This window comes from Dasypus novemcinctus, chromosome 10 (genome assembly GCF_030445035.2).
Source record: "Dasypus novemcinctus isolate mDasNov1 chromosome 10, mDasNov1.1.hap2, whole genome shotgun sequence".
Lineage (NCBI taxonomy): Eukaryota > Metazoa > Chordata > Mammalia > Cingulata > Dasypodidae > Dasypus > Dasypus novemcinctus.
In genome coordinates, this window is record NC_080682.1 from 3,673,863 (window position 1) to 3,701,437 (window position 27,575).

At 52.6% G+C, this 27,575-nt stretch overlaps 1 protein-coding gene across 1 annotated transcript in view; it reads left to right on the forward strand.

The window, feature by feature from the left end:
• The first annotated feature begins 314 nt into the window (after positions 1 to 314).
• The window catches only part of LOC101447327 (actin, gamma-enteric smooth muscle), a 38,562-nt gene continuing 11,301 nt past the window's right edge, over positions 315 to 27,575 (forward strand). The window contains exons 1-4 of the mRNA XM_004450916.2: positions 315 to 363; positions 591 to 689; positions 15,519 to 15,640; positions 26,137 to 26,265. Of these exons, the coding sequence (XP_004450973.2) occupies positions 15,524 to 15,640; positions 26,137 to 26,265 (246 nt within the window). The 5' untranslated portion in view covers positions 315 to 363; positions 591 to 689; positions 15,519 to 15,523. The remainder of the gene's footprint in view (positions 364 to 590; positions 690 to 15,518; positions 15,641 to 26,136; positions 26,266 to 27,575) is intronic.

A 27,575-nucleotide genomic window follows, 5' to 3' on the forward strand; every position in this document is an offset into this window, starting at 1 on the left:
GCTTTGCGCAAGAGTCAACCTGTCTCTTCAACTCCCAGGTTTTCCGCAACCCAAGCAAAGGTCTTGGGGCATTCAGGCTGGGGTCCTGCGTTCCTGTTGTCCTATGCTCGGACACATCCTAGGAGGATCAGACACACCAAACAGCTGTCAGGGTGGATACAGAAAAAGTAAAAAGGCTAAGAGAAGGACGAGAAGGTAATAGGTGGGGGCCATTTCCTGCAGGGACTGGTGTCCCTGCACAGTTCAAGGCCCTGAGGTCACTGCTGTATTACAGCACAGAGCAATTGTTGTTGACGGTGAGATGGTCCAGCCAGCAAGGACAGCCACACCACACTCAGGTCCCCTGCTTGGGACGGCAGGAAGGTTTGTCATTTACTTTGGAAATGCTTGTGTTTTTCAAAAAGTTGTGTTCTAGGAGGGCCCAGGAAACCAGATGATTCGGTGGTGTGGGACGGTCCATTCCCTAAAGGAAAGAGATCAAAGGGTTGCCAGTTGGTGGCATTTTCAGGCAGTTTTCACGCATCTTTTTGTTTCCATGGCTCAAGATGTCGTCACTGTTTAATGAAAGTCTTTTTGGAATCTACCTTTAGTTTAGGAAGTTAAAATGCCAACAACAACTGCTGAAAGAACACAAACCCCTGGAGAATCAGGCCCACAGATGCGCCGTGCCTGAGCCCGACAACCCAAAGGTGAGTGGAGACTGCAGCTCCTAGGTGTCTGGAGAACCGTAAGTGAGCTTTGCTTTGGGAGGTTTACGTTTCCCGTGTGTGCAGGTTAATGGTTCTACCGGGTTTGCTCGTGACTCTTCTTACCTTCTTCCTCCAGCTATTACAAAGACTTCTCTTAGGAGATGGAGATGGAGCACAGTTACACCTGCGTCCTGCTCCATTCTAAGCCCATCCAGCGACCGTCTCTGCGGGTGCGGGCGCGGGCTGGGCTGGTTCCAGAATCCCAGAGCCGGGTTGTGCTGGGCGGAACGCGCAGGACAATGCCTGTGTTTTGGTCGACGTGCCTCTTTGCACGACTCATCGGCCTAGGTTTAAACACAGGCTCTGTTAATGAAGGGGAAGGCTCTACTTTGAGGCGCTTGTGGCCAGGCAAATGAAAACATGTTGGAATTTTCTTCCTATCTGTAATTCTCGCCAGAGTAGCACTAACAAAAGCAAGGCAATCCCTGATCAAGATACAAGCTCTGGTGGAGCGGAGGCTTGGTTTAGGAATCACAGGATCACCAAGGCCAGATTTCACCAGTCTCTCGTTCGTCAGTGCATTGACCAACCCAGACCCTTCTTGGTGGTGTGCCCTAAAGAAGGCAAATGAGGAGGAAACGGGACGGCAGGGGCGTGTCTGTGTTGGGGTTCCGCGGGCAGCGCGGAGGCACCTTGGTGAAATGAGCAGCCTCTGAGCTGATGCTTCCAAGATGAGTATGAAGCTTTTCTGGGTGGAAAATGCTGGTACCTGGAATGAGTTATTGTCCAAACTCAAAATACTAGGATTTCCAAGTTTGAAAATATCTGGAATCTTTTCTGGCCAGAAATAACATCTAGCACATTGTAGAAATGCAACAAATTTTTGAATGGATGAATGGATGAAGGCAAAAGTGAACCCAAATAGGAAGCTTCTTTCCATTGCTTTACGTCTCTGGGGTGAGCCACTAACCAGGGGTGGACAAACATTTTCTGTTAAGAGCCAGAGAGTAAACGGCTTAGGCTTTGTGGGCCATGGTGGCTCAGTCACGACTGCTCGATTCTGCCATGGTAGCCCGAAAGCATCCATACACTATACGTAAATGAAGAGCATGTCTGCGTTTCAATAAAACTTTATTTATAAAAAGAGGAGCTGGGCCAGATGTGGCCCCGGGCTGTTATTTACTGACCTCTCCTCCAGATGGACTCTGTGTCTTTCAGGCATGGTCTTCGTGTGCTGTGTCTTCGCAGGACCCAGAACTAGATATTTTAGTTAAGTACATACATATTAAAATTGCCCCTCCTTTCATTATTGTGCCTTAAAAACACTTGATTAAATGGAGTCAAATGACTGTGCATTGTGGTAGGGGTAGGCTTAAAGACCAAAAAGACAAACTTTGCCTCAGAAGGAATATTCTGTGAAGCATCGGTGATACCACTTCCTCCTGGAAATTTGGATTTGAGAGAAAGATTTGATTTGTGAAAATCATGGTCCAGGAAACAGACTGTGGTCTAGCAAACAGCCACCAGAGGACTCCCAGCACAACCAGAAACGAAACTGCTTTGTGCAAAAACCAGAAAAATCTAGGGTTTGGGAAGCCGTCCCCCATCCTCGCTATGTCACAGCCACCTTTGGGGTGCAGGGTAGAGAAGACAGAGCTGGAAGCTTTCTTCCCTCACTCTACCCTTGAGAGTTTTTGCATTTTTACCATGTGTGTCTATTACTCATGCAGATAGACACTTAATTGTAAATAGTATGTGTGGGTTGTTCAGGACAGTCCCAGATGTGTGCACATCCCAGGAGAACAAGTCCATGCTCTTTTAGGCCAAAGTTATTTAAATCGTTGACCAAGGCTTGTCTAGGGCAGAGAGGGAGCACTGTGAGGTACAAGAGGGAGTGCAGCCCCGCAGGGCTGACCCTCACCTGGATTCCCTACAGGTCAGTTCTGGCCCTGTTCTGGGTTGAATTGCCCATCCCAAAAAGGTATGTTGAAGTCCTAATCCCGGTACCTCAGAATATGACCTTATTTGGAAGTAGAGTCTTGGCAGATGGACTGAGTTGAGTTCAAATGAGGTCATGCTGGATTAGGAGACCCTTAGTCCAACACAGCTGGTGTCCTTGGAAGAAGGGGACAGGGGGCCCAGGCTGACCCCAGGCAGAGGCCACGTGACCACGGCGGCAGAGCCTGGAGCCACGTGTCCACAGCCAAGGGACACCCAGGACGGCCGGGACCACCAGAAGCTGAAGAGGAGGAAGGGCCTCCCCTCCACTTCCAGAGGGACCCGGCCCCGCCCACACCTGCAGCTCAGACTCTGGCTTCCAGAAGTGTTGTTTCCAGCCGTCCAGCTTGTGGGACCTTGTTACAGCAGCCCTGAACGCACACGCCCCACCCGGACGACCAAAGCCCGTGGGTAAAGGCTGGCATCTTCCTACAGGATGTTTGCCAGCCAACTCTTATTCAAATACATCCCTTGGCACAAATTAACTGTATCCATAGGGTGGAATATGGGATACTAATATAGCAATGGGAAAGGGACCACAGTTATGCGCATCAGCACGAATGACTCTCCAGAGGTTGAATGAAATAAGCAAGCCCCAGAAGACACGTACCAGGTGGTTATCCTATTTACATTAAGGTAAAAAACAGGCAAAACCTAACAATAGGGAAGTGGATGTGGCTCAAGTGATTGGGCTCCTGCTTACCATATGGAAGGTCCCAGGTTTGGTTCCCGGTGCTTCCTGGAGAAGATGGGCAAGACAGCAAGCTGGTGCAGTGAGCTGGTATAACAAAATGACGCAACAAGGAGACACAAGGAGGAAACACAATGAGACAGCAAAGCAGGGAGCAGAGGTGGCTCAAGAGATTGAGCACCTCTCTCACCTGGGAGGCCCCGGGTTCAGTTCTTGGTGCCTCCTAAAGAGAAGATGAGCAGACACAGAGTAGACAGCAACCACAAACAACAAGGGAGAAGGGAATAAATAAATAAATCTTAAAAAAAAAAGTCTAACAATACCTTATTTAGGGACATAGCCTGATGAGGTAAACATGTAACGGAAAACAAGGGAATTATTAACAGGAAACATGGGGGACGGAGGCGCAGTGGGACTGGCAAGACATTCGGAAGATGCGACGTCACATCTTAAGCTGAACGGTGGGTTACTTACTTAGCTGTCAAAACAAATGGGAGTCCCTGAAACGGACATACACATTATATGCATCTTGTTGTACAATACAACATAATAAAATAGATGGAAATAAAGATGATAATCACCCCTTTCCTGTTTGGGGCTCACGGCCAGCACTCTGGGGGAAGGGACAGAAGCGGAGCTCTGGGACCCTGTTTCGGACCGTCTGGCCCTAACATGTGATTTCCTGGGAGCTGTGAAGGGAACGAACTGCAGAAGCCCACCCCCCAAGAGGGCAGGTGTCATGGTGGAGCCCGTGGCAGGACAGCCGGCGCAGCCAGTGCTGCTGGGAGCAGCGGCCAGGAGAGGAGCCCCCCGAGTAATGCCCCTGCCGGCAGGCTCAGGACTCCCCGTCCTACACCATTTGTTCCCCTGGTGATAAGTTTTGCCTCCTGTTGAACTTCACATAATTGCAGTCATCCCCGGATATGCTGCTGCTCTGGCTGGCTTATGTCGCTCGGCCTTTGGCGCACCGTCGTGTTAGCTCCCCACCTTTCAGCCCTGCACCCCAGCACCTGCGCTTGGCTTCAGTAAATACTGTGGATGGCCTGGGGACAGAGTGACAGTCCCATGCCAGGATTTTCTCAGGGAAGCCTGGCCCCTTGAGCCACTGTCCCCGTTTACCCCGGGGCCGGCGGGCTTCTAGGATGCAGAACTTTCGGGGCTAAAACTAGGAAAGCCATGGCAAAGCAGGCCCCTTGGATATTTTACCTGGACTTGGGCACTTGTCGAGAGGCTTAGCTTTGCTGTAACTGGTCTTGTACCCCAGGAGACTCCCAGTGTTGCTTCCGATGCCTTATGTAAAGGCTTGATTTCTTTTGGAGGGTTCCGGGGAGGAAGGTTGGATTTCTTTCTCTGCAGCCCCCGAAGAGCGTCTCTAATCTTGCTGAGGGCAGATTAAATTAGTAAAAGAAGGCTTCAGGCAATGATTACTCCCCAAAAGGCGGGTCACGAGCACGAAAGCAAATGCTGGTTTAGCTGGGACTTGACAATCACACCAGATTTCTGTGCTCGATGACTGCTGTCTCATGGTGTCTTACCGCAGAGTCCTCAGGGGCTGCTTAAACCAGCCCACCCCCGCGTTTCTGATGGAGGAGATCGGGGAGAGGCCTTGGGGTTGCATTTCCAACAGGTGAAGCTGACTCTGCTGGTCTGGGAACCACAGGTGATGGCCGTCTTAGTGGAAAGCGGGCCAAGTCTGGGCTAGGAGGGGGCAAACGTTTTCTGAAAAGGGTCAGAAAGTAAAATGCTTTAGTCTCGGTGGGCCCCATGGTCTCGACGACTCAACTCTGCCATTGTAGTTCAAAAGCAGCCACGGCCATGTGTGCGGGAATGAGCACAGCTCTGGGCCAAAAAGACTTTCCTCACAAAACAGGTGGAGGGCCAGGGCAGTTCCCTGGGCTGTGCCTGGCCATGCCCTGGTCTACAGCATTACCACGTGCATTTCAGTAATCCTCTTAGCTTCCCTGTACTTTCCATGTCCTATGTATTGATAAGCAGATGATTTTTGAGCCAGTTGACAACAGACCACGAGAAGGGCCCGTTACTTAGACTGCGGAGGCAGTATTGCTGCGTGTATCCATCAGCTTTGCCACGTAACAAACCATCCCGGGAGGCGAGACTTGAAACAACAGCTCTTTTATTACTACTCACCAATCCACTGGTTTGACTGGTCTCTGCTGGGCTCTCCCATGCCCTTGAGGTGACCCGCAGGTCCTCTGGTGACTGATGATGGCAGATGGCCCTGCCCCACGTCTAGCAGGTGGCTGGCTGTTGGTGGGGGCACCTCACTTTTCGTCCTCTCAGGCTCTTGCCACGGTCCCTCTTGACGACCACAGGCAGGGCTTCGTAGTGTCGCTTCCAGCACACTGTGTTGGTCAGAGGAGGTCACGAGGCCAGCCCGGACTTAAGAGTGGGCAAAAAGGCTGCATCTTGCGATGGGAGAAGCTGCAGGGAATTCAGCTTTCTGCACAGACTGAGGAGAATAGTCAGGCTGCTTGGGGCTGAATCTGAACTCCAGCTCTCACTGGCCCATTTCTTCATCTCCTGATGCCGGTTTGCTCATCAAAAATAGGAGAACGACAATACCCAATTTCACGAGGTTGCCACGAGGCGCAAACGCGTTAACTTAGAGCGGCGTTCAGCATGAGAAAACCTCTCCACGTGCGGCTTTCGCTGTCGCCTCCATGAACCCCACAGATGGACCAACACTGGGGGTGCAAAGCTTCGAAGCTGCCCAGGCCCACCTAGCTGAGCCTTCTACAGACCCGGCCACAGCGGCCCGCCCACCGTGGCCCCTGACCCCTGCCGGAACCTGTCCACGTGCTCCCAAGACCAACCCAGAGGGCCTCCCCGCTGGGTGCTGAACCCACTGAATGGACTGGGGGAGAGTGCGAACTACAGGGTAAACTATCATCTGCGTAGGGCAGCAGTGCCCCAAAATGTGTTCACCGAGTGCAATGAGGGTGCCGCAATGATGAGGATGGTTGTTGGTGTGGGAGGAGTGGGGTGGGGGCTGGAGGTATACAGGAACCTCACATTTTTAGTGTAGCATTTTTTTTTTTGTGATGTATATATCTTCAAAAAATACAATTTACAAAAATGATGTGGTGGGGGTTGGGAGTGGGTTATATGGGAACCTCTTATATTTCTTGTTTTTTTATGTTTTTTAATGTAACATTCCTTGTGATCTATTAACTTTAATTAAAAAAAAATAAAAACATAGAATATACCAGATACTAAAAATAAGTAAGTAAATAAAGCAATGGCCTTTTCTTACAAGTCTTCCTCCAGTGAGCCCAGGCACTTCTTGAAAACAGAAACAGTGTCTGGTTCAGAGTTTGCAGGAATGTCTTTGGGGACACCACAATTCTTTAAAGTCATTTGGGGCCGGTTTCTCCCCACCTCTTTAGAAGCTTTGAGAGCAAGCCAGCCTAATTTCTCCATAAAGGAAGGAATTTTAACAGGAAGCATGTAAACATTACCTGTTCTTTTCCTTGCAGCAATATGTGGTCTCTCTTCTGGGAAATTGCCACATGGACCTTGGCATAATTTGCTTAAGAAAAACAAAGAGTAGCCACACTCCATTAAGTCTGTCTCTTTCCTAGGAAAAAACAAATCTCATCATGGGGGCATCAGGAATGATTAAACTCCGATGGTGGGGGAGGTGCTCGTAGGGCAAGGGCCTCTGCCTGTATTTGAAAGATCTAAGAATTTGCCAAAGTGATGCAGTGAGTTAATATTCAATATAGATTTGTGGGATTGAATTCTGTTTTATTATAAAAGGGTGCCAAGACTGTGGAAATTTTGCATAGGCAGCAGACAGAGATGTCATTTCTATTCCTCTCAGGACCATTTTTGAAATGGATTCCTATCTAACAAATGGGATAGGTGAAGACGTTGTCTGAATTTTGAAGGAATAAGAGGTGTAGGGCTAGAAAGGATTATATACCTGCCTATCTACATCCATCCATCCACTCATCCATCCATCCATCCATCCACTCATCCACCCATCCATCCATCCACCCACCCACCCATCCATCCATCCACCCACCCACCCATCCATCCGTCCACCCACCCACCCATCCATCTGTCCATCCATCCACCCATCCATCCACCCATCCACTCATCCATCCACTCATCCATCCACTCATCCATCCATCCACTCATCCACCCATCCATCCATCTACCCACCCACCCATCCATCCACTCATCCATCCATCCATCCACCCACCCATCCATCCACCCGTCCGTCCGTCCGTCCATCCATCCACCCACCCATCCATCCACCCATCCACTCATCCACCCATCCACTCATCCACCCATCCATCCATCCACCTACCCATCCATCCACCCATCTATCCATCCATCCACTCATCCATCTATCCATCCATCTCAGGCTCTCACAATTCTTTATAAATACTTCAGCCTAGTGACTTACCCTCCAATTCTCAACCCTTCTACCATCCTGTTCATACACACACACACAGCGCCTCATCATGATGCACATATTCACTCATCCCACTCACACCCATTTGGAAAGTTCAAGTTACCTAGAACTTCAGAGGGATAAATCCTTGATGCCACCGCTTAGGTATAGAGGACACTTTACAGTTTATGAACGTGAGCCTTTACTGTGGAGGCTCCTGTCTGCAGCTGCATGACCCAAACAGACACATGCAGCCCCCAGGCACCCCAAGGCCTCAGGTGGGAATATCCTCTTCTGTGGCCACCAGGAGGGCAGGCTCAGCCTTAGTGTGCCTGATGGAGAAAGAAGACAAGACTGTGTCCAGGGAGGATCAGACACGCTGGCCATTCCAAGATGGATACGCAGGGAACAAAAAGAGGATGATAGACACCTGTGGTGGTGGACTCTGTCATGAGGATGGGCTCCAGGGGCCTATGTCCTCTGGTTCTAACTGTTCCCCTCTTTGGTCTGGGCCACGAAGGCACTCGCCTCCCTTCTGGGCCAGCAGTTCTCAGTGGGAGCATGATTGCTCCTGCCCCGGGGACGTGCAGCTGGGCCTGGAGACATTTTTGGCTGTTGCAACTAGGGGAGGGGAGCTGCTCCTGGCATCGAGTGGTGCAGGCCGGGGAAACTGCCAAACGTTGATGAGCACAAGACGGCTCAGCGCACAGCGGTATCTGCCCAAATGTCGGCAGGGCCGAGGCCGATATGCCCCGTCCACCCATACGTGCGCAAACAGGGCACAGGGCCCACTGACTGCGGCTGGTAGGGAAGGGCGCACTGCACACGCCCTCTGTCTGGGCGACCGCGTTATTCCTTGATGTTCTCATGCTACAGTCAGAGCTGCTGTCCCAGGCAAGGTGAACCATGTTACTGGATTTTGTCGAGGTTCTTGATTCTGCTGCAGAAATGAATTTCAAGAGCACTTCGGGTGAGTTAGGCCAGTAATTTATCCAGGTAGGGAGGGACGAGAAATGGGAGAAAGTAACAGATCCAGGGTCCCAGGTAGAGAGGAAGGGGTTGAGAAGTGATAAAGCCGGCTGATTTACAGACTACAATTCCCCATGACAGGTTATAAATCCCCAGGTTTACTTGCGTGGCCACATGGCGGAGGAAAAACGGTGAGAATGGTGCGCAGAGGGCAGGGACGGGGCCACAGGCAAGAGAGCACAAGAGAAAGCTCAGGCCATGTGCCTGTGTTTTTGAACTGTTAACTATCCCACCCCTTTGCTAATGGCAAGGGAGGAATTTCAGCTGTTTACCATTTTGATCGATTCTCTCCCATCCATCCCCCGGGAGGGCCCAATGATCAAGTCCTTGGGGAATGTCCGGGGCTCCTCCTGGCTTCTGGAGAACGTCTTCTTCCGGGTGGCAGAATCTTGGGGAGGGTCTCCCAGCAGCCATTTGGGGGGTTACTGATGTCCACGTGGACTTCTTGCCAGGTTCCAGATCCATCTATTGATTCCCTATCTTACTAGCCGGCTTCGGTCCCAAGGTGGCCACAGGCAGCCAGCTCCGTCCTGCTCAGCCAAGTGTGAGGTGGAGAGGGAAACAGGGCAGGTGGTCATCAGGAGCCCTGGGGGGCAGTGGGGAGGTCATACAGGTGGAAAAATCCACAAACACCTTGATTCCAAGGCAGAGCTTGGTAAGGACTGAGAGAGAGCGGGAGGATAGTGGGGCAGAGGGGCAGGTGGCAGCGAGGACCGACAGACCCGACCAGTGGGGCGCCACCGTGCTTGAGCTGGGCAGGCCCCACGGCAAAGCTGCAGCCTGGGCTGGCAAGGCCTTAGCTTGGGCCCTCGAAGCACAAGTTGCTCCACTTCCTTTGTCATCCTCAGGCCCTGGTTAGCACCCCCACCCCCAGCACCCATCGCTGAGGCACTGCTCTTACTCTTTCCACCGGTCTGTGGGCAGGGTTGGCAGCTGTGCACTGTATTCAGAAATGCAGGCTCTCCAAGCTCTTCCCGTGAGAGCACACTCAACTAAAACAAGGATCCAGAGCAGCCCTGGCAGTCAGCCTTGCATATCAAAGAAACCACATTCTTTGGGGTGAGAGTGGGAGGTGTGTGGGAAACAGCTCGCCTGTGCCTGCAACAAGCCACTTTTGACTCAATTGGATGGGATCCACCTCTGTACGTCAGTAGCTTGTAGAGAGAGGACTGTCAACTCAGAAAGTTATAAAGAAGACTGAAGCTTGAGAGAGTGAGGAGCGCCATGTTCCTTTTACGGTCCAATCTTATATTCAGCCATTGGCAAGGGACTCACTTCGATAACTTCTGACATAAACTACAATATGATCCTGACTCTACTTTTTGAACCTGTGATAACCTTCTCAGGTTAAGGACAATCCTCTGCAAGGTTGCCCTTCAGACACCAGCTTCAAGTTTGGGGGGGTGGGTTCCCAGGACCACCTTCACTTCTGATCAAGTGACCACAAATTTGGGGGTTCTCATTTCTGCTCAGGTTTGATAATTTGCTGGAAAGCCTCACAGAATCCAGGGAAGCACTATGCTCACAATTAGTTTCAATGTTGTGAAAAGGATACAGATAAGAAGAGACATAAAGGCTAAGTTCTGGCAGGGCCTCACCTGCCAGTCTCCACGTCCGGATGTGCCAGCCTCTGTTTTAGTCTCCTGGTGGCTATTTAAAGCAAACACGATGCAATGGGATGGCTTAACCAACAGAGGTTTACTGGCTCGTGGCTTTGAGGCCAGGGGAAGTCCGAATTCAAGTCATCATCAAGGCCATGCTTTCTCCCAGGAGACCGTGGCGTTCTGGGGCCGGCTGCTGGCATCCCTTGTCCTTGGCTTTTCTGTCACAGGGCAGTGCACACAGCAGCCTCACCTGGCTTCTCGGGGTTCCATTGACTTTAGGCTCCTTTCCCTGGCTTTTTCTCAGTGGATCTGAATTTCTTTTGGTTTATAAAGGACTCCAGTAATAGCATTGAGACCCGTGCTAACTCAGTTGGGCCACACCATAACTGAAGTAACCTCATGAAGAGGTCTTCCTTACGAGGGGTTCATGCCCCCTGGAATGGATTAGATTTAAGAACATGTATTTCTGGGGTACAAAGCGCCTAGCCACCACGTCTTCCCAGCACATTGGTGTGTTTTATCAGTCAGAGAAGCTCTCTGGCTCTTCAGTGCCCAGGAGTTTTTATTGGGGTCTCATGATACGGGCATGATTGTGGAATCGGTGCCCACGAGGGTGAACTCAGCCCCCAGCCCCTCTCCCCTCCCCGCAGGTTGGGGAGGTTGAGCTGATAGAACCTGGCTCAAAGCCAAACCCTCAGCCATCTCATTAGCATAAACTGTTCAGGTGTGGGCAGGAACCCACCATGAGCAACAAAAGACATTCCCCTCCCCCATGTTGCACTTATTATTCCCTCTCCCTCGCCCCAGAAACTCTGGTGGCTACACCTTTATATTATTGACAAAAGTTCCTCCATTGCCAGAGTAACAATAAATCAATAATTGAATGAGAAGAAGTCTACTTTAGTCCATTGTTCATTCCCCAATCTTGAGGATTTGGGGATGGTGATGTCCACTCTGTTTCCAATTGAGAGAAGGCCTAGATCCCATGGGGCAGACAGATGGAACTATCTTGCTTGCAGTTGCAGACACTCTCTGTTCCTTGGGATGGGTACTGTCCATCACCATCTCCTTGTTTGTTTTCCTGGAGGAAATCATTGAACTGGAGCATAGGCGTTGCAACACTGCTGCAACTCAGGGCTCAAATGGCACATGAATGGACCAAAGATTTAAGTCTCTGGCACATATATTTAACAAGCAGTGTGCTTTTTATAGGTTCAAATAAAAGGGGCAGGAGAGCCATGTGTAGGGAAACTAAAAATGAATTTAACTCTGTTACACTGGGAAGCATAAATTCCAAAGTAAGGTCCACTGATAGGTGCCACATTTCTTTGCTTGTCTGCCCTGCCTATAGTGTCTGGGTGTCTCCAGAGCCCTCAGAAGCCCTGCTATTTGAAGCACTATCCACTGTGGCAGTCAATGAGATCTTGCTGAGATGCACATAAGCATAACCTCTAGAACGACCTACCAACTCACTTCAAAATCTTCTAGCCATAAAAACTCCTTTGTATTTACCATTTTCCCCTTTTTGTCAAGGTCTTTTTTTCAGATGCATTGCTTGTTGGTGCTTGGTAATAATTCCTTGGTTCCAGGGAGGCTCATCCCTGGAAGTCATGTCCTACACTGAGGGGAAGGTAGTGCTTTTTTTTTTCCCAAATATTTATTTATTTATTTATTTATTTATTTATTTATTTATTTATTTCTCTCCTCTCCCCGCTCCCTACCCCAGTTGTGCTTTTATATGCTGAGTTTGACTTAGAGAGAGGCCACATTTGCTATGCTCACTTCTTGACCAAAGCAAAAAGTTACTGCCAATTTAGTGACTTAAAACAACACAAACTGATACCTTACAGTTCTGGAATGGATCTCACTAGGCCAAAATCAAGGTGTCAGCAGGGCTGCACTCCCTCCAGAGGCTCTAGGGAAGAATCCATTTCCTGTCCTTCACCAGCTTCCAGAGGCCACCTGTACTCCTCGGTTCATGGCCACTTCCTCCATCTTCAAAGCCAGCAGCATAACATCTTTGAATCTCTCTTCTGTCTCTGACCCTCTTTTTGGGTCATCACAGCTCATTCTCTGACTCTGATCCCCTGCCCTCCTCTTCTAAGGATGCTTGTGATTCCACTTAGGGCCCAGCCAGACAATCCAGGGTCATCTCCTCTTCTCAAGATCCTTCATTACATCTTCAGAGTCCCTTTGGCCATGTAGGGTATTGTATTTACACATTCTGGAGATTAGGCTGCGGGAGTCTTTTGGGGGACATTATTCTTCACCCCCCAGGAGCCAAGGGTTTGGAACAACCTCATTGACAAGCAAGGATCATTGGCCATCTCTGGGGCCAGGGATTTTAGAGACCACCTCATCCAAATCACAAGAACAAAGCAGGACAATGATGGAAAGACTCCAAGAGGCCAATGGACAAACTTGGAGACACCCTAACTGAGTCAGGAAGGCGCAGCCTCTGCTGATCACCTTGAGAGGGCTTTGTGCAGAAGCAGTGATATCAGAGAACACTAGCCAGGCCAGAGTGCAGGCCCCACCTTTTACTCCCTTGCCTGTCCATCACCACTGGTGTTAGCAACATGTCCAGCATAGTACCAGAAATCTGGGGGTGATTCCATCACTCCCCTTCCTTTAGCACATCAGTGATGTAGCAAAAACAATTTCCTCTCCTAAGTGGCTGGACCTATCCCTTCCAATCTCCTTTATGCTCTTCTTAGGTTTTTATTTCTGTGCATTAATTCAGAATATTTCACAAGTCAGTCCCAGATCAATGAGGATGTGGACTGAGGTAGGAAAGCACCCCTTCCTCCAATGCAGCCGCAGCTGCCCTGGGACCAGCAGCTCTGCTCTGCTCTGTGGCAGCCAGGCAAGATCAGGAAATCAGCCTACCAGAGGGAAGCATCCTCACTGTGCTGAACCGGTTTTTATTCCACTCTCAGACACCCTAGATGAAAATATTCTGACTCAGGGACAGAGCTGCAATTACTCATGGCCTAACTTTCCTCCTTGGGCTAAAGAAATAGAAATGGAAGCCAACTTTAGGTCTAAAACAAAACCAAACCACAAAACCCCACCTTTTTCTCACGAGCTAATTTCTCTTAACTCAGTTTCTATTGTATTAAAGGAAGGATGCAGACACTTTGACCAGCCCCAGAATTAGTTCATTTCTGGTCCCCAAATGCACTGAGCTGTGGTGGGAGAAGCCCAGCCTTGGAATTCCTATTCCCAGGCCAGCCATTTGCCAGGGAGAAGGCTTGGGGCAAATCATTGGCCCAGCAAGAGACATCTTGGTCTATCAAATAGGGCTGATAACCATGGTAATAACAACAGTTGCCGCACTGGAGAGACACATGAGCAAATTTGTACAGGTGCCTCCTGCAGTTGAAAGTGCCCCATAAACCTCAGGTTTCGTGGAGGCACGCGCAGGCCCCTCCACGCATGGTGAGGTAGCAAAGCGAAGCGGGAGCCGAAGGCCTGCTGTCCAGACGCAACGGCCAGGTGAGCACACAAAACACAGCCGGACGGGCACCTGCAGAAATTCTGAGGCCAGGGAGAGTTCCAGGTCACCTCCAAAGTTGTAGACCATCATTCCAAAGCCATTAAAAAGTGTATTGAGCATCCAGTGATGGCAGCGGGGGCTTAGATGGATACAGGGGCACATGGAAGTTATGGTGGCAGCAAGTGAAAAACCTGGCCACAGTAAATTGACCGGAATTTGGCAAAATGCTTTAAGGAGCCTTTAAAAATTCTTGCTCTTCCAAGTAGTGATCCTACTGCAGGACAAAAACCAAAGAATACTGCAGCACAGGGTTACTCACAATAACCAAAAAGACAAAGACCAAAGAATAAGGTTGTGCAGCACAGGGTTACTCACAATAACCAAAAAGGAAGACAGCATGGTGGTTCCTCAGTAAGTTAAACCCAGAATTGCCACATGACCCAGCAATTTTGCTCCTAGCCATAGACTCAAGAGAACTGAAAAGTGGAATTCATACAACAGGTTGTACACCAATGTTCAGAGGAGCGTTACTCACAGTTGTCAAAAGGAGGAACTAGCCCTAATAGCCATCAATTATGAATGGATAAATAAAATGTAACACATCCATGCAATGGAATACTATTGGTCCATAAAAAAGGAATGAGGTACTGCTGCACAGTAAAATAAGTGTGATGCTTGGGAATATTATGCTAAGCGAGAGGAGACACATATTGTATGTTCTATTTACATGAAATGTCCAGAATGGGCAAATCTATAGACAGGAAGTGGCTGCCAGGGGTTGGAAAGGAGGAGGACGGGAAGTGCCTCTAAGGAGCACAGGGTTTCCTTTTGGGTGAAGAAAATGTTCTGGAAGGAAATAGAAGTGATGACTGTACAGCACGGTGACTGGACTAAAGCCACTGAACTGTTCCCTTTGAATTGTTCTAACAGTAGATTTTATCTTATGTGTATTTTATGACAATGCGAAAACTGCGACATCCAAAAGAGAAGATGTATTCATTCAGTTTGAGGGCAATCAATTTTTTAAAAATCTATGCATAGAAAGAGGCTGGAAACGGAAATGCTAAAACATAAGGGCGGCTGTGGCTGGTGGAGCTATGGATGGTTATTCTTTTCTTCTTTATATTTTCCCATGATTTCCAAACTTGCACAGACCCGGTGGTGGCGGGACTAAAGCAAGGCAGAGGGAAGGCTAACTGACGGGGCCCGGCGGCCAGGGCACACGGCGCCAAGGAGACAGCATTTGAACTGGAAGTGAGCAGGACACCTGGCTGCAGGGCCCCAGCCCCACTGGGGGTCGCCTCGGGCCCCCTGTGAGTGGGGAAGGGGCTGCTCCAGGCCCCACTCTCACCAGAAGCTGCCTAAGCACCAGCCCAGGGGCGCAGAGCTCGGGCCTCCTTCCCCAGGAGGGAACCCCCTGGAAAAGGTCTGAAAACCGTACCCAACCCAGGCTAGGCTGGCACCCAGGAGGGCCCTGCCCACACCTGGGGGACTACCGTGAAGTCTGTGATAGAGGCACCTGTTGAGCACCTAGCGCAGCACCAGGTGAGTGGCTTGCCCACGGTCGCGTTGTCTCTTCCTGCAGCCTCGATGGAGAACTCGCCCCTCGTATGCGACTACGGCTCGGGCTTCAGCAAGGTGGGGTACGCGGGAATGGACGCCCCCCAGACCGTGTTCCCAACCGTGCTCGGGAAACTTCGGCATGATGTAAGTGGCGGGGAGGGCGTCCCACCTTGGTGCTGGGTGCCTGGCCCATGCAGCCCCGCCCCTCCTCCAGCAGGCTCGCAGAGCCCACCCTTAGAGCAGGGGTTCCCCGACTTTAGCACACACCAGGATCGCGGGGGGGGGGGGGGGGGGGCGGGGCGGGGGCTTGGCAAAATGCTGAGGGCCGGGCAGTTTCTGCTTCAGTCCGTCTGGGATAGGCCCAAGGACTCGCAGTCCTAAGCCCTCCCAGGTGAGGCTACTGCTGGGCAGGTGAGGCTGCTGCAGGGCAGGTGAGGCTGCTGCTGGGCAGGTGAGGCTGCTGCAGGGCAGGCGAGGCTGCTGCAGGGCAGGCGAGGCTGCTGCTGGGCAGGCGAGGCTGCTGCAGGGCAGGCGAGGCTGCTGCTGGGCAGGCGAGGCTGCTGCAGGGCAGGCGAGGCTGCTGCTGGGCAGGCGAGGCTGCTGCAGGGCAGGCGAGGCTGCTGCTGGGCAGGCGAGGCTGCTGCAGGGCAGGCGAGGCTGCTGCAGGGCAGGCGAGGCTGCTGCAGGGCAGGCGAGGCTGCTGCTGGGCAGGCGAGGCTGCTGCAGGGCAGGCGAGGCTGCTGCTGGGCAGGCGAGGCTGCTGCAGGGCAGGCGAGGCTGCTGCTGGGCAGGCGAGGCTGCTGCAGGGCAGGCGAGGCTGCTGCTGGGCAGGCGAGGCTGCTGCAGGGCAGGCGAGGCTGCTGCTGGGCAGGCGAGGCTGCTGCTGGGCAGGCGAGGCTGCTGCAGGGCAGGCGAGGCTGCTGCTGGGCAGGCGAGGCTGCTGCAGGGCAGGCGAGGCTGCTGCAGGGGTGAGGCTGCTGCAGGGCAGGCGAGGCTGCTGCTGGGCAGGCGAGGCTGCTGCAGGGCAGGCGAGGCTGCCGCTGGGCAGGCGAGGCTGCTGCAGGGCAGGCGAGGCTGCCGCTGGGCAGGCGAGGCTGCTGCAGGGCAGGCGAGGCTGCCGCTGGGCAGGCGAGGCTGCTGCTGGGCAGGCGAGGCTGCTGCTGGCCCAGGACGGCGCTCCGAGAACCCTGGGCTCTACGAGAAGGCCACGCGCCAACCTGTAAAGAGGACCAGGGTTCCTGCAGCCGCAGCGCAGTGACGGTTGGCCCACGGCACAAAGCAGCCGCTCGGGTCCAGCCACCACCTTCCTTAGCCCACCTGACAGCTGTAAGAAATTAGAACGTTCCACGCACCTGGAGCATGTACTTGTAAGGTCTAGGCATGGTGCAAAGTAAAACCAGCTCAGCTCTTCCCGGAAATCAGTCATTGAGTCAGAGCACGTCCCCACGGCTAGGACACGTAAGAACTACTCTCTCGTGTCATGTTTGGAGGAAGGGGGGGACTGAGACCTGGGGGCCCTGGAGACCCTGGTAGAGGGCAGGCTCCCAAACCAAACCCACCGCTTCTATGCCTACAAGGTACTAGGTAGACATGGAAGCATTCTTTTTTTTTAAAGATTTATTTATTTATTTATTTCTCTCCCCCCTGCCCATTGTCTGCTCTCTGTGTCCATTTGCTGTGTGTTCTTCTGTGGCCGCTTGTATTCTTATCAGCGGCACCGGGAATCTGTGTCTCTTTTTTGTTGTGTCATCTTGCTGCATCAGCTCTCCATGTGTGCAGCACCATTCCTGGGCAGCCTGCACTTTTTTTTGCACTGGGCGGCTCTCCTTACAGGGCGCACTCCTTGCACGTGGGCTCCCCTACGCGGGGGACACCCCTGCGTGGCAGGGCACTCCTTGTGCACGTCAGCACCGCGCATGGGCCAGCTCACCACGTGGGTCAGGAGGCCCGGGGTTTGAACCGTGGACTTCCCATGTGGTGGGCAGACGCCCTATCTGTTGGGCCAAATCTGCTTCCCTGGAAGCGTTCTTAAAGTAACAGACTGGTTTGAAAATCCAAGGGAGAAATAATCCACTGAGAAAGAAACAAGAAAGGGATGCACTGAATAATAATTCCTCTTTGAAGTTGAGAAAGTAAATACATCAGGAGACCTCGCTTCTTTGTACTCTTAAGAGGGGCACGGAGGCTGGCAAGTAGTTCTCTGGCCTGTGTAGTACAGAGGCAAGCCCAAGGATAAGTGACAACTGGCACTCGCCTCCAGAACAGGAGCACACTAGGGAGGGGTGGGGCCTGGGGCACACTTTCTCTGCTCCCTGCAGCTGCCTATGGACCTGCAAGGGAGTGGACCCAGTGTTGCCAGGTCTCCCTGCTTTTCAAGAGACCTTAGAAACCCAGATTTTTCGGTCTGATTTTTAACTCCTTTTTAAAAGTAAACTCTGTGCTGACTAAATAAAACAGGCCTACAGGCTGGGTGCCCTGCATCCTTCTCAGTGCCCACCCTCGGGGAGGGTGCACGGAGTGTGGGGGTGACTCCGGCTGTCCCAGCCAGTTCCTGGCCCTTGGCAAGCTGCTCATCTCCCTCCCGCCCGAGGGACTGGTGCCTCCGATGGGCTGGGAGCCCCCGGCCCTGGGCTCACATGAGCACCTGAGCTCGAGCTCGTGTGAGCCTGGGGCCCTTCCAGGGCTGCTGTGCGCCTGCCCTCCCTCTGGAGCTCAGGGGACGAGACCCGCTGAGGCCACCTGCGTGCAAAGCCCGGGCTCTGCGTTCAGTGCTCCTCCTCCTGGGGGAGTTTTCATTTTCCATGACAAAGAGGGTGGGGACACGGAGAAGCCACGGGGGCCTTTCCTGTGCGCAAAGCACCGAGGCTAAGCCTGGGCCCCGGGGCCCCGAGACCCTCAGGCCTGGGCCTCCCTGGTGATAGGAAGTGGACTCGCTGCCCCGCGGGTCCTGGGAGTCAGCGGGTCCCTTCCTGCCGTCCAGAGGGCGGGGGTGGCCGCGGCCCGGGCCCCCAGCTCGCCGGCCAGCCTGCGTCCTCCAGAGCGGGCAGCGTGGTGGGTTCGTGCGGGCGACGGGGTCGGGAGACCCGAGTTCAAGCGCGTGGCCCTGGGCGAGCGCGCCCGCCTTCGCGTCCTGAGCCGCGGTGACCTACACCCCAGCGCGTGGCTTGGAACACAGCCTGGTAGAAGTCTGAAAGCGTTTTCACTGGGGGAGAAAAGGCCTGGGCAGAGCCACCCCCCGCTGCGGCGCTAGAGGAGAGCACGGGTCCCGGCCTCTTCCGGCGGCGACAGCTGCGGCCCCCCCCTCCTCGGTGCGCCGGTGCGCCACCGCGTCTTCAACACGCGTCTGGCCGCCGGCGCCGCCTCTCCGGCGTGATCTGCTGCCGTCCCGCAAGGGCCGTGCGAGGGCCCTGGGCCACCTGGGAACGGCAGGCTCCCCTCCGCCTCTCAGGCCCTGAGATCAGCCCCGGCCGCGAAGCCCCCTTGGCCGCGCGGTGTCACCGCCCCGCGCTCCGGGAGTCGGGACGTGGAGCTCGGAGGGGCCGTGAGCCCGCCGACCACCCTGCCTTTGAATCCCCATGCCCTCCTTGGCACAGTGGGGTTCAGCGGGGTGTATCGCCCAGAAGGCTGAAGGGGGCGGTGACGTGCGCCTCAGGATGGCCTCCGGCCCGCCCAGTGTCCAGCGACAATGACGACGACGCCGGGTCAGCCCTCACCGCCCCTGCCCTCCCCCGGGGCTCGTCTTTCCCCCAGAGCACGAGGAGACGTAAAGAGGGGGTGCTCGGGGAGCACGTAACCTCGGGGAAGGCTCTCCCCCCGCAGGGAGGCCCCCCCGCCCCAGCGGGCCCGGGGCCCAGCCTGCTGCGAGGGCTCTTCTGAGGCCAGATGCTCCAACCCACCGCCTGGAGGGCACAGGGCCCCCGGGCGCTGGCGCCGCGTCGGACATAAGCTTTTGGGGAGCTGCGGTAAGGAGAGAGGCTCTGGGGCGGCAGTCTGTAGAATGAAGACGGTGCTCCACGGAGAGACGGGAAGATGAGGGGCTCAGAGCAGGGACCTTCCACGGGCACAAGGACAGTTCCTGCTGGGGCCCCGGGAGCACACCTGGGGCCTGGAGAGGTTACCCCAGGAATGATGTTACTGCCCTGGGGAGATCGGGGTTGGCGACACCTCCTGGGCATCTGGTCCCCTCTGGGGAGCTTGCTGGCCTCTCCCTTACGTCCAGGCCACGCAGGGGCCACCTGCTGAGGGCTTGGGGGCAGCCCGGGCCGGGTCCTCGCCCCAGGGTCTTGCGGTGCTTCCCCTGGGACCGGAGGCCGAGCACGGATGGAGGAGAGCTTCAGGTGGAGACGAAGGGCTTGCAGGCGCCAGGCAGGGCCGTCCACGCTGACGGCGGCCCCGTGGGCATCTACTAAGCCCGGGCCCGGGAGGCGGCGAGCTTCGCCGGGGGGTCTGGCGCGTCCAGTCTGCTCTCTTTGTGGACCTGCGCTTGAGACCCTCGCTCTCAGGCCCCTGTCCTCTGTGCTGCAGGGGACAACGCAGGCGTTTGCACCTGCTGGGGGGGATTGGACGGTGTACCCTGTGGAAGGTGTGCTCTCAGCCTCGCTCTCTCAGCCTCGCGCTCTCAGCCTCGCCCGTGTTCTCGTGGGTGTGAAACCACTGCCAACAGGACTTTTTGAAGACGTTAGCGTCAGTCAAGATATGGCCGAAGAGAATCGGGATGCGCCTTCATCTGGGTACCAGAGACCTGAGAAGAGACGAAATCTAGATGCAGTCAGGGGACGCCACGGGAGACGGGCATCTCTGCCTGGGGCAGCCGAGATGCAAGTCCAGCAGGCCAGCAGCAGAGTGCCCCAGATGGGAGAGAGGCTGGCCTTGCCGAAGCCTTGGTTTGGGACCTCTGGGTGCTAAAACCTCGAGCCGATAGCTTCCTGCTGTTCAAGCCAGCCCACCATGTGGCATTTGTCACGACCGCTTGGCAAACCCAAGTTCCCGAGTCCACACCCAGGGCTCTACGTCAGCGCTCGGCAAGCCGTTCCTGCAAAGGATCAGAGAACACACGTGCTGGCTTCATTGCGGCTACTCACCTGTGCTGTTGTTTCCTAAAAGCAACCGTAGACAATTCGATAAGGAATCAGCGTGACGGTGCTCCAATGAAACTATCCATGCATCACCGCGATTTGGATTCATACAGCGTTTTCTTGTGTCACGAAATGTTATTCTTCTTTTGATTGTTTTTCAACCATTAAAAAATGTAAAAACCAGTCTTAGCTCTCAGGCTGTACCAACACCAGCTGGATTTGGCCGGTGGGTCCAGTTTGGCAACCCCTGCTCTTTGTGACTAGAATTCAAGAGAGCCCGGAACCTCTCCTTGTCTTTGAAAGTACCACTGCGGAGGACCTGGCCCGCGGATCCTGCGTGGCTCTCCGTCTCTTGCTTTAAGCACTAACAAAAGGCGTGCCCTCTTTCGGGAAAAACTGGCATCTGTTCTGTTTCCGCAGCAGCATGTGAAGATGGGGCTCCCCCGCTGGAAGCCAGCTGTGCCCTCATTCTAAGGACTCTGCATTGACTCAGGCTTCCTGGCTGCCTCCTCCAGCCAGGTCATATGGTCTTGGATTCAGAAAGAGGCAGGACCTGAGGGCTGGGAGCAGAAGAGAGCAGAATGTTCTTTCATCAGCCCTTCTACCCATGTTCCCAGGAGCTGGAGTTCAGCCGAGGCTGGCAGGTGCTACCTTCAGCTGGCTCTGAGGCTCCCAAAGTTCCAATGCAAACACGTCTTCTCCTCCGCTGTTACCAACTTTCCATTTGTGAAATCTAATTTTCTATTTTCATCATTTCCCACCAACCTAGAGGGGACAGACACACATTTACTCCACGCCACCCCCACACTACTTTTTAGGGCTTTATCTTTTCCATAGGTCGGAGAGGAGGCATGAGAGGAAGGTTTGGGGTAGGAGCCGGGCCTTCTGCTTCCTGTTGATGGCCAAGGGGTGTGTTAGTTTGCTGGGGCTGCAGTAACAAATTAGCACAAAGTGGTGGCCTTAAAACAACAGGAGATTACGGTCTCACAGTTCTGGAGGCCGGAAGTTGGACATCACAGGAGGCTCTCAGGGAGGTTCCTGTCCCTTGGTTCTTCCAGCTTCTGGAGTTCTGTCGCTTTGGCTGCCCCACATCAATCGCTGCCCGGGCTGCTCCTGGCCACATCCCGTGTGTATGTCGGCTCCTCTTCCGACTGTCTCGTCTCCCTCCGTGATTCTCTTATGAAGACACTTGTCATTGGCGTTAGGGTCCACCTGGAGATCCAGGCTAGGTCCTCATCTAGAGATCCTTAAGTTAATTACATCAGTAAAGTCCTTTTTTTTCCAAATAAGGTCACAGCCATAGGTTCCAGGAATCAGGATGTGGGCATCTGTTGGGGCCAGTCTCCAGGCCCCAGTACCTGGTTTCTACTTTTTGGCTCTCAGTCCCAAGTTCTTCCTTCTGTGCTCTGCCCTGTGCTGAGGGAGCTGGGAATTTGCAAATGATATTTCTCTGATTCCCTTATCAACTGCCTTCCTGTTAGGCCCTAGGAGACACTGGAGGTGGACAGGAAGGTGGTGGAGGGGGCTTCCTCCCTGTCTCCCTGCTCCTTTCCACATGGCAGCCCTCACCTGCAGCCTTCAGCACCGTCCACTTGTTACAGAGCTAAAGTGGGGATTTCCTGGACACTGGGGTTTCAAAGAGAGTTTATTGCTAAGTGGCAAAGCGAGGATATCAGATGGCTGATCAGCCTGATCTGTCTCCGAGATAGAGGAGATTAGGGTTTTTATGGATTCAAACAGGGGAAGGTGGAGTGATTACCATTACGATGGCAAGTATAGGCAAAGGTAAGACCAGTCTAGCATAACCATCACAATAGTAAGTACAAAGGCGAGACCAGTCTAGAACAGCCAGCACAGCAGTAAGTACAGACAAGGCGAGAGCAGTCTAGAACAGCCAGCACAGCGGTAAGTACAGACAAGGCGAGAGCAGTCTAGAACAGCCAGCACAGCGGTAAGTACAGACAAGGCGAGACCAGTCTAGAACAGCCAGCACAGCGGTAAGTACAGACAAGGCGAGAGCAGTCTAGAACAGCCAGCACAGCGGTAAGTACAGACAAGGCGAGACCAGTCTAGAACAGCCAGCACAGCGGTAAGTACAGACAAGGCGAGACCAGTCTAGAACAGCCAGCACAGCAGTAAGTACAGACAAAGGTGAGACCAGTCTAGAATAGCAGTAAGTACAAAGGCAAGCCCAATTTAGAACAGTCATCACAAGAGTAAGTACAAAGGTGAGACCAATCTAGAACAGCTATGACAGTAGTAAGAAAAAAGGCAAGACCAGTCTAGAACAGATATATAATAGTAAGTACAAAGGCTAGACCAGCCTAGAACAGCCATCACAATAGTAAGTATAAACAAAGTTCAGACTAGTTTGAAACCGCCACAAACAAGTGTAAGACTAGCAAGTTTCAGTAATTTCAAGTATTAACTTTTGGCTATTGTATAATATATTATAAAAGTAAGAAAAAATCAAAACACCTACATGATTCAGTAATCACAATCATGTATTAATTCTTAACCCTTGGATGCAAACTTACTGCCCTGCAGAGGGGCTGACAGCAGCCAGGCAGAGCCCTCATTTCGGTGGGGTCCTTCCTCGGAGCTCCGTGTTCTGTAGCTGCCCATTTGATCCCCCCAGCCTTAGCAGTATGAATGTTTCCAGCTCTTCTACGCTCTGATGAGTTCAGGGTTCCCTGTTCACTTTTTTAAACTTCCAACTCTCCTGCAACCAACCCCTGTATTCAGTCTTTCTGTGGAAATACCTGATGGGCATCTCTTCCTGACTGCTACAATAATTTCTCCTGTAACATCGAAAATTAATGTTTGTACCATGACTTCCACCCATCCCAGGAGAAGGAAAAACATGCCACTGTATGAAGAGTGGAACAAGGAGAAACAGAAGCATCCATAAAATCAGTTACATAATAGTGAAACATAAGATCAGAGTGAGAAAAAACAAATTCTTCACCAAGATAAAAATGAGTGACTACAATGAATTATGAGGGCAGTAGACTATCTATCTGAACCATCCTAGCCTGGAAATCGCTATCCTCTTCTGTTCTCTATAAGACATCTCTGTTGCGAGCCTTGGGGTTCAGTATCTGGGTAAGTTTCTGCCTCTAAGAGGGGTCTGAGCACTGGAAGAATGTTCTGAACTCACAGTTTTGTTTCAGATATAATCTCTAGGATCCAGTCCCTTACCCCATGCTCGGTGCCGTGGACTCCCTTAACTTCCCAGATGGAGGCTTCACAGGCATGGAGATGGGAGTGCCCCTCGGGGCTCCCCCCAGCCCCACACTCTCTGTCCAGGGTCTAGGTCTAGCAGATGGTGGTGAGACCCCCTTGGGAGGGCCCACAAGACCAGAGAGGCAGGTTAAAGGCTTGGCCCATCCTAATGCCAGCAGCTGGTGTCCTGCAACTGGACCCAAGCCAAGCGTTGTCCATCTTGTTATTTCAGACAGAAACTTCAAACCATAACGACACTGTTGCTCCCTCGCCCCCACAGCCATCCTTCATCTCCCCCACCTGCCCTCAGGTAGCTTTGGGTAACCCGAAAAATGCCAGATGAGGTGGAAGCATCATTGAAACTTCATATCATTTTGTCTTTATCAGTCAGGGTTCTCCAGAGAAAGAGGATATCTATCCATCTATCTAGGGAGATGTATTTTATAGAATTTGCTCAAGTGATCATGGGTGCTGGCAGGTCTGGAATCCGTAGGCATGCCAGCAGATGAGAAATTCAGGTAAGAGTTGATGCCTCCATCTTGAGTCTAAAATGCATAGGGGAGGCTGGCAGGCAGGGAACCCAGGCAGGATGTTTATGCTCCAGTACGAAGGTAGAATTTATTCTTCCCCAGAAAACCTCAGATTTTCTGCTCTTAAGTCCTTCAACTGATTGGATGAAGCACACCCACATCGACTGACTGTAGACACGAATCACCTCTACAACGTACCTTCACAGCAACATCTAAGCTAGTGTTGGGCCAAACAACTGGGTAACATAGTCTAACCAAGTCAACCTATAAATTAACCATTACCATGTTCTTTTCATTTACAAAATACATTCCCATTAGTGATCTAATTTCCTTGAACCACCCCCTACCCCAGGCAACACTGTAGCAAGTTATGGGGAATGGAAGTCATTGTCCCTGTATTGCAGTAAAGGAGGTGGGCACTCAGAGAAGGCAAGCAACTTGCTCATGGTCTCACAGCAAGTGGTTCTCCCTGCATATCCATGCCACATCTGCCTGAAACACCATCTCCCTAGATCTGAAACCTCTGCACAAGTGGGCTGTGAGAATGGACCTCACAAACCTACTACCATAAGGCCCCAGCTGCTATGCTCTGAAATTCATTGGCCACGCTTTCCACGGGCTGTTCCCAGCCAACAATGGAGTGTGGCAGGGACTCCAAGACCGGCTGATTCCTGGAAAACCTGGCTTTTGGCTGATGACCGGCTTTGGTTGGAGAACTCTGCAGCAGGCTTGCTGAGCCTTCCTTAGACCCAGAGTTGCTTCCTCTCTTGGGTAGCAAGGCTCCGTCTCAGACAACAGCCTGCTGCCCCTGCTTGCCTGGGCTGGCTCCCTCCCCATTTTCTCTCACAGATACCTCCCCTAATACCTTTCTTGTGCCTTGAATCCTGTTTTGGTATCTGTTTCTTAGAAGACCTGGGCTATGCACATGGGCCAACTGATCAACCCCTCTGAATGCCTGAGTGAATGTATTAATCCGCCATGAAGTAGCGAGGTTCATCTTTTTTTTTTTTAAGATTTATTTTTATTTATTCCCTCCCCAACCTGCCCCAGTTGTCTGTTCTCTGTGTCCATTTGCTGCATCTTCTTCTTTGTCCATTTCTATTGTTGTCAGCGGCATGGGAATCTGTGTTTCTTTTTGTTGCATCATCTTGTGGTGTTAGCTCTCCGTGTGTGCAGCGCAACTCCTGGGCAGGCTGCACTTTCTTTCGCGCTGGGCGGCTCTCCTTACGGGGTGCACTCCTTGCACGTGGGGCTCCCCTATGCAGGGACACCCCTGTGTGGCACAGCACTCCTTGTGTGCATCAGCACTGCGCATGGGCCAGCTCCACATGGGTCAAGGAGGCCCGGGGTTTGAACCACGGACCTCCCATGTGGTAGACGGATGCCCTAACCACTGGGCCAAGTCCACTTCCTGGTTCCTCTTCATAAACAATGGAAATCCCATTGTTGACGCCTCCACACCAACCACCCAAAACAAATGCAGAAAACAATTCCTCTCCTGCGCACCCTCCTTTCCACACAACCTCTCTCCTTTGTTGCCGTTTCCTCGTCTACCGAATGAGCAACATGAGTGTCACAGGAAGGTTCCTCAGAGCATTTCCCCTTCAGGCAACCTGCTGAAGCTTTCAGCGGTCTCTGTTGAATGAGTGTAAAGGATCGTGAACGCCAACTTGACCCCTTACCGGCCATCTCAGCTGCCTCCCGATCACGTCTCATTTGTGGCTGGCGAATGAGAGCTGATAGAGGTAAGTCCAGCGCCCCCTCCACCACCACTTTTCACAGCTCATCTGTCCTGGCCTGTATTTTTCAGAGGATGTTGGTAGGAATGGAAGAGAAAGATTGGTTCATCGGGGCTGAAGTTCAGAGTAATCGAGAGAAGCTCAACCTGCAATATCCGATTTCTCGGTCGAAAATTACCAACTGGGAAGACATGGAAAAGGTAGGCTACAGCTTCTGTGGGCATGGGACTGTGTTCAAGGGTCTCCCCAACACGTCTGGGGGGTACACCTGCCACCTTGGGCCCTAGGAAAGGAGTCCTGCTGGGTGTTGACTTTTCTATCTCCCAGCTCCTGTAGACACTACATCAAACTCTAGCTACACGTGTTTCAGAGTCAGATACCTGACTGGGAGCCTGCCTCCGCGGCTCGTTGGTTTTGCCATTTGGGGCCGATAAGATGATCTCTCTGGCCCTCAATTTCCTTATCTGTGAGATGGGATCATAATTGTTCCTGCCACATAGGAATGGTCTGAGGATTAAAGGGGATAATGGGTAAAATGTCCTTAGTTCAATACAGAAAAGATGTAATAAATATGGCTAATTTGAACATTCTCTCTCTCTTTTTTTAGAGAATTAATTTTAAAAATTAATTAATTAATTAATTTATCTCCCCTTTTCCCCACCCCAGTTGTCCGTTCTCTGTGTCTATTTGCTGCGTGTTCTTTGTCCGCTTCTATTGTCAATGGCACGGGAATCTGTGTTTCTTTTTGTTGCGTCATCTTGTTGTGTCAGCTCTCCGGGTGTGTGGCGCCACTCTTGGGCAAGCTGCACTTTCTTTCGCACTGGGTGGCTCTCCTTACGGGGTGCACTCCTTGCATGTGGGGCTCCCCTGCGCGGGGACACCCCTGCGTGGCAGGGCACTCCTTGCGCGCATCAGCACTGTGCATGGGCCAGCTCCACATGGGTCAAGGAGTCCTGGGGTTTGAACCGTGGACCTCCCATGTGGTAGGCAGACGCCCTAACCACTGGGCCAAGTCTGCTTCTTGAACATTCTCTCTTAGTAACCGAGAGTTCACAGGGCATCCATATAGAGTTGCATCAGGTGCACGCTGCCTTAGGGGATGTATTAGTTATTGAATGCTGTGCAACAAATCCCCCTGAAACTTAGACAACAACAGGGTCATTTATTACCACTCACCGTGTTTGTTGTCAAGATTTAAGGTGGCCCAGCTGGACAGCTGTGGCCCAGAGGTCTCTATCGAGGTTGCAGCCAGATGTCAGCCGGGGTTGCATCATCTGAAGGCTTGATGGGGCTGGAGAACCCACTTCCGAGGTGCTGCCCTCTCGTCCCTGCAGCTGCTCCTGCTCGGGTGACCCCTTCACAGGGCTGCCGGGTTGCTCTCCCAGCCAGGTGCTGGCTGCTCTCAGGGTGAGCAGTCCAAGAGGGCAAGCCGGAAGCTGCAAACCTTTGGAAGTCACACACCCTCCCTTCGTCGTATTCTGTGGTCACATGCGCGTATCCAGATATAGCG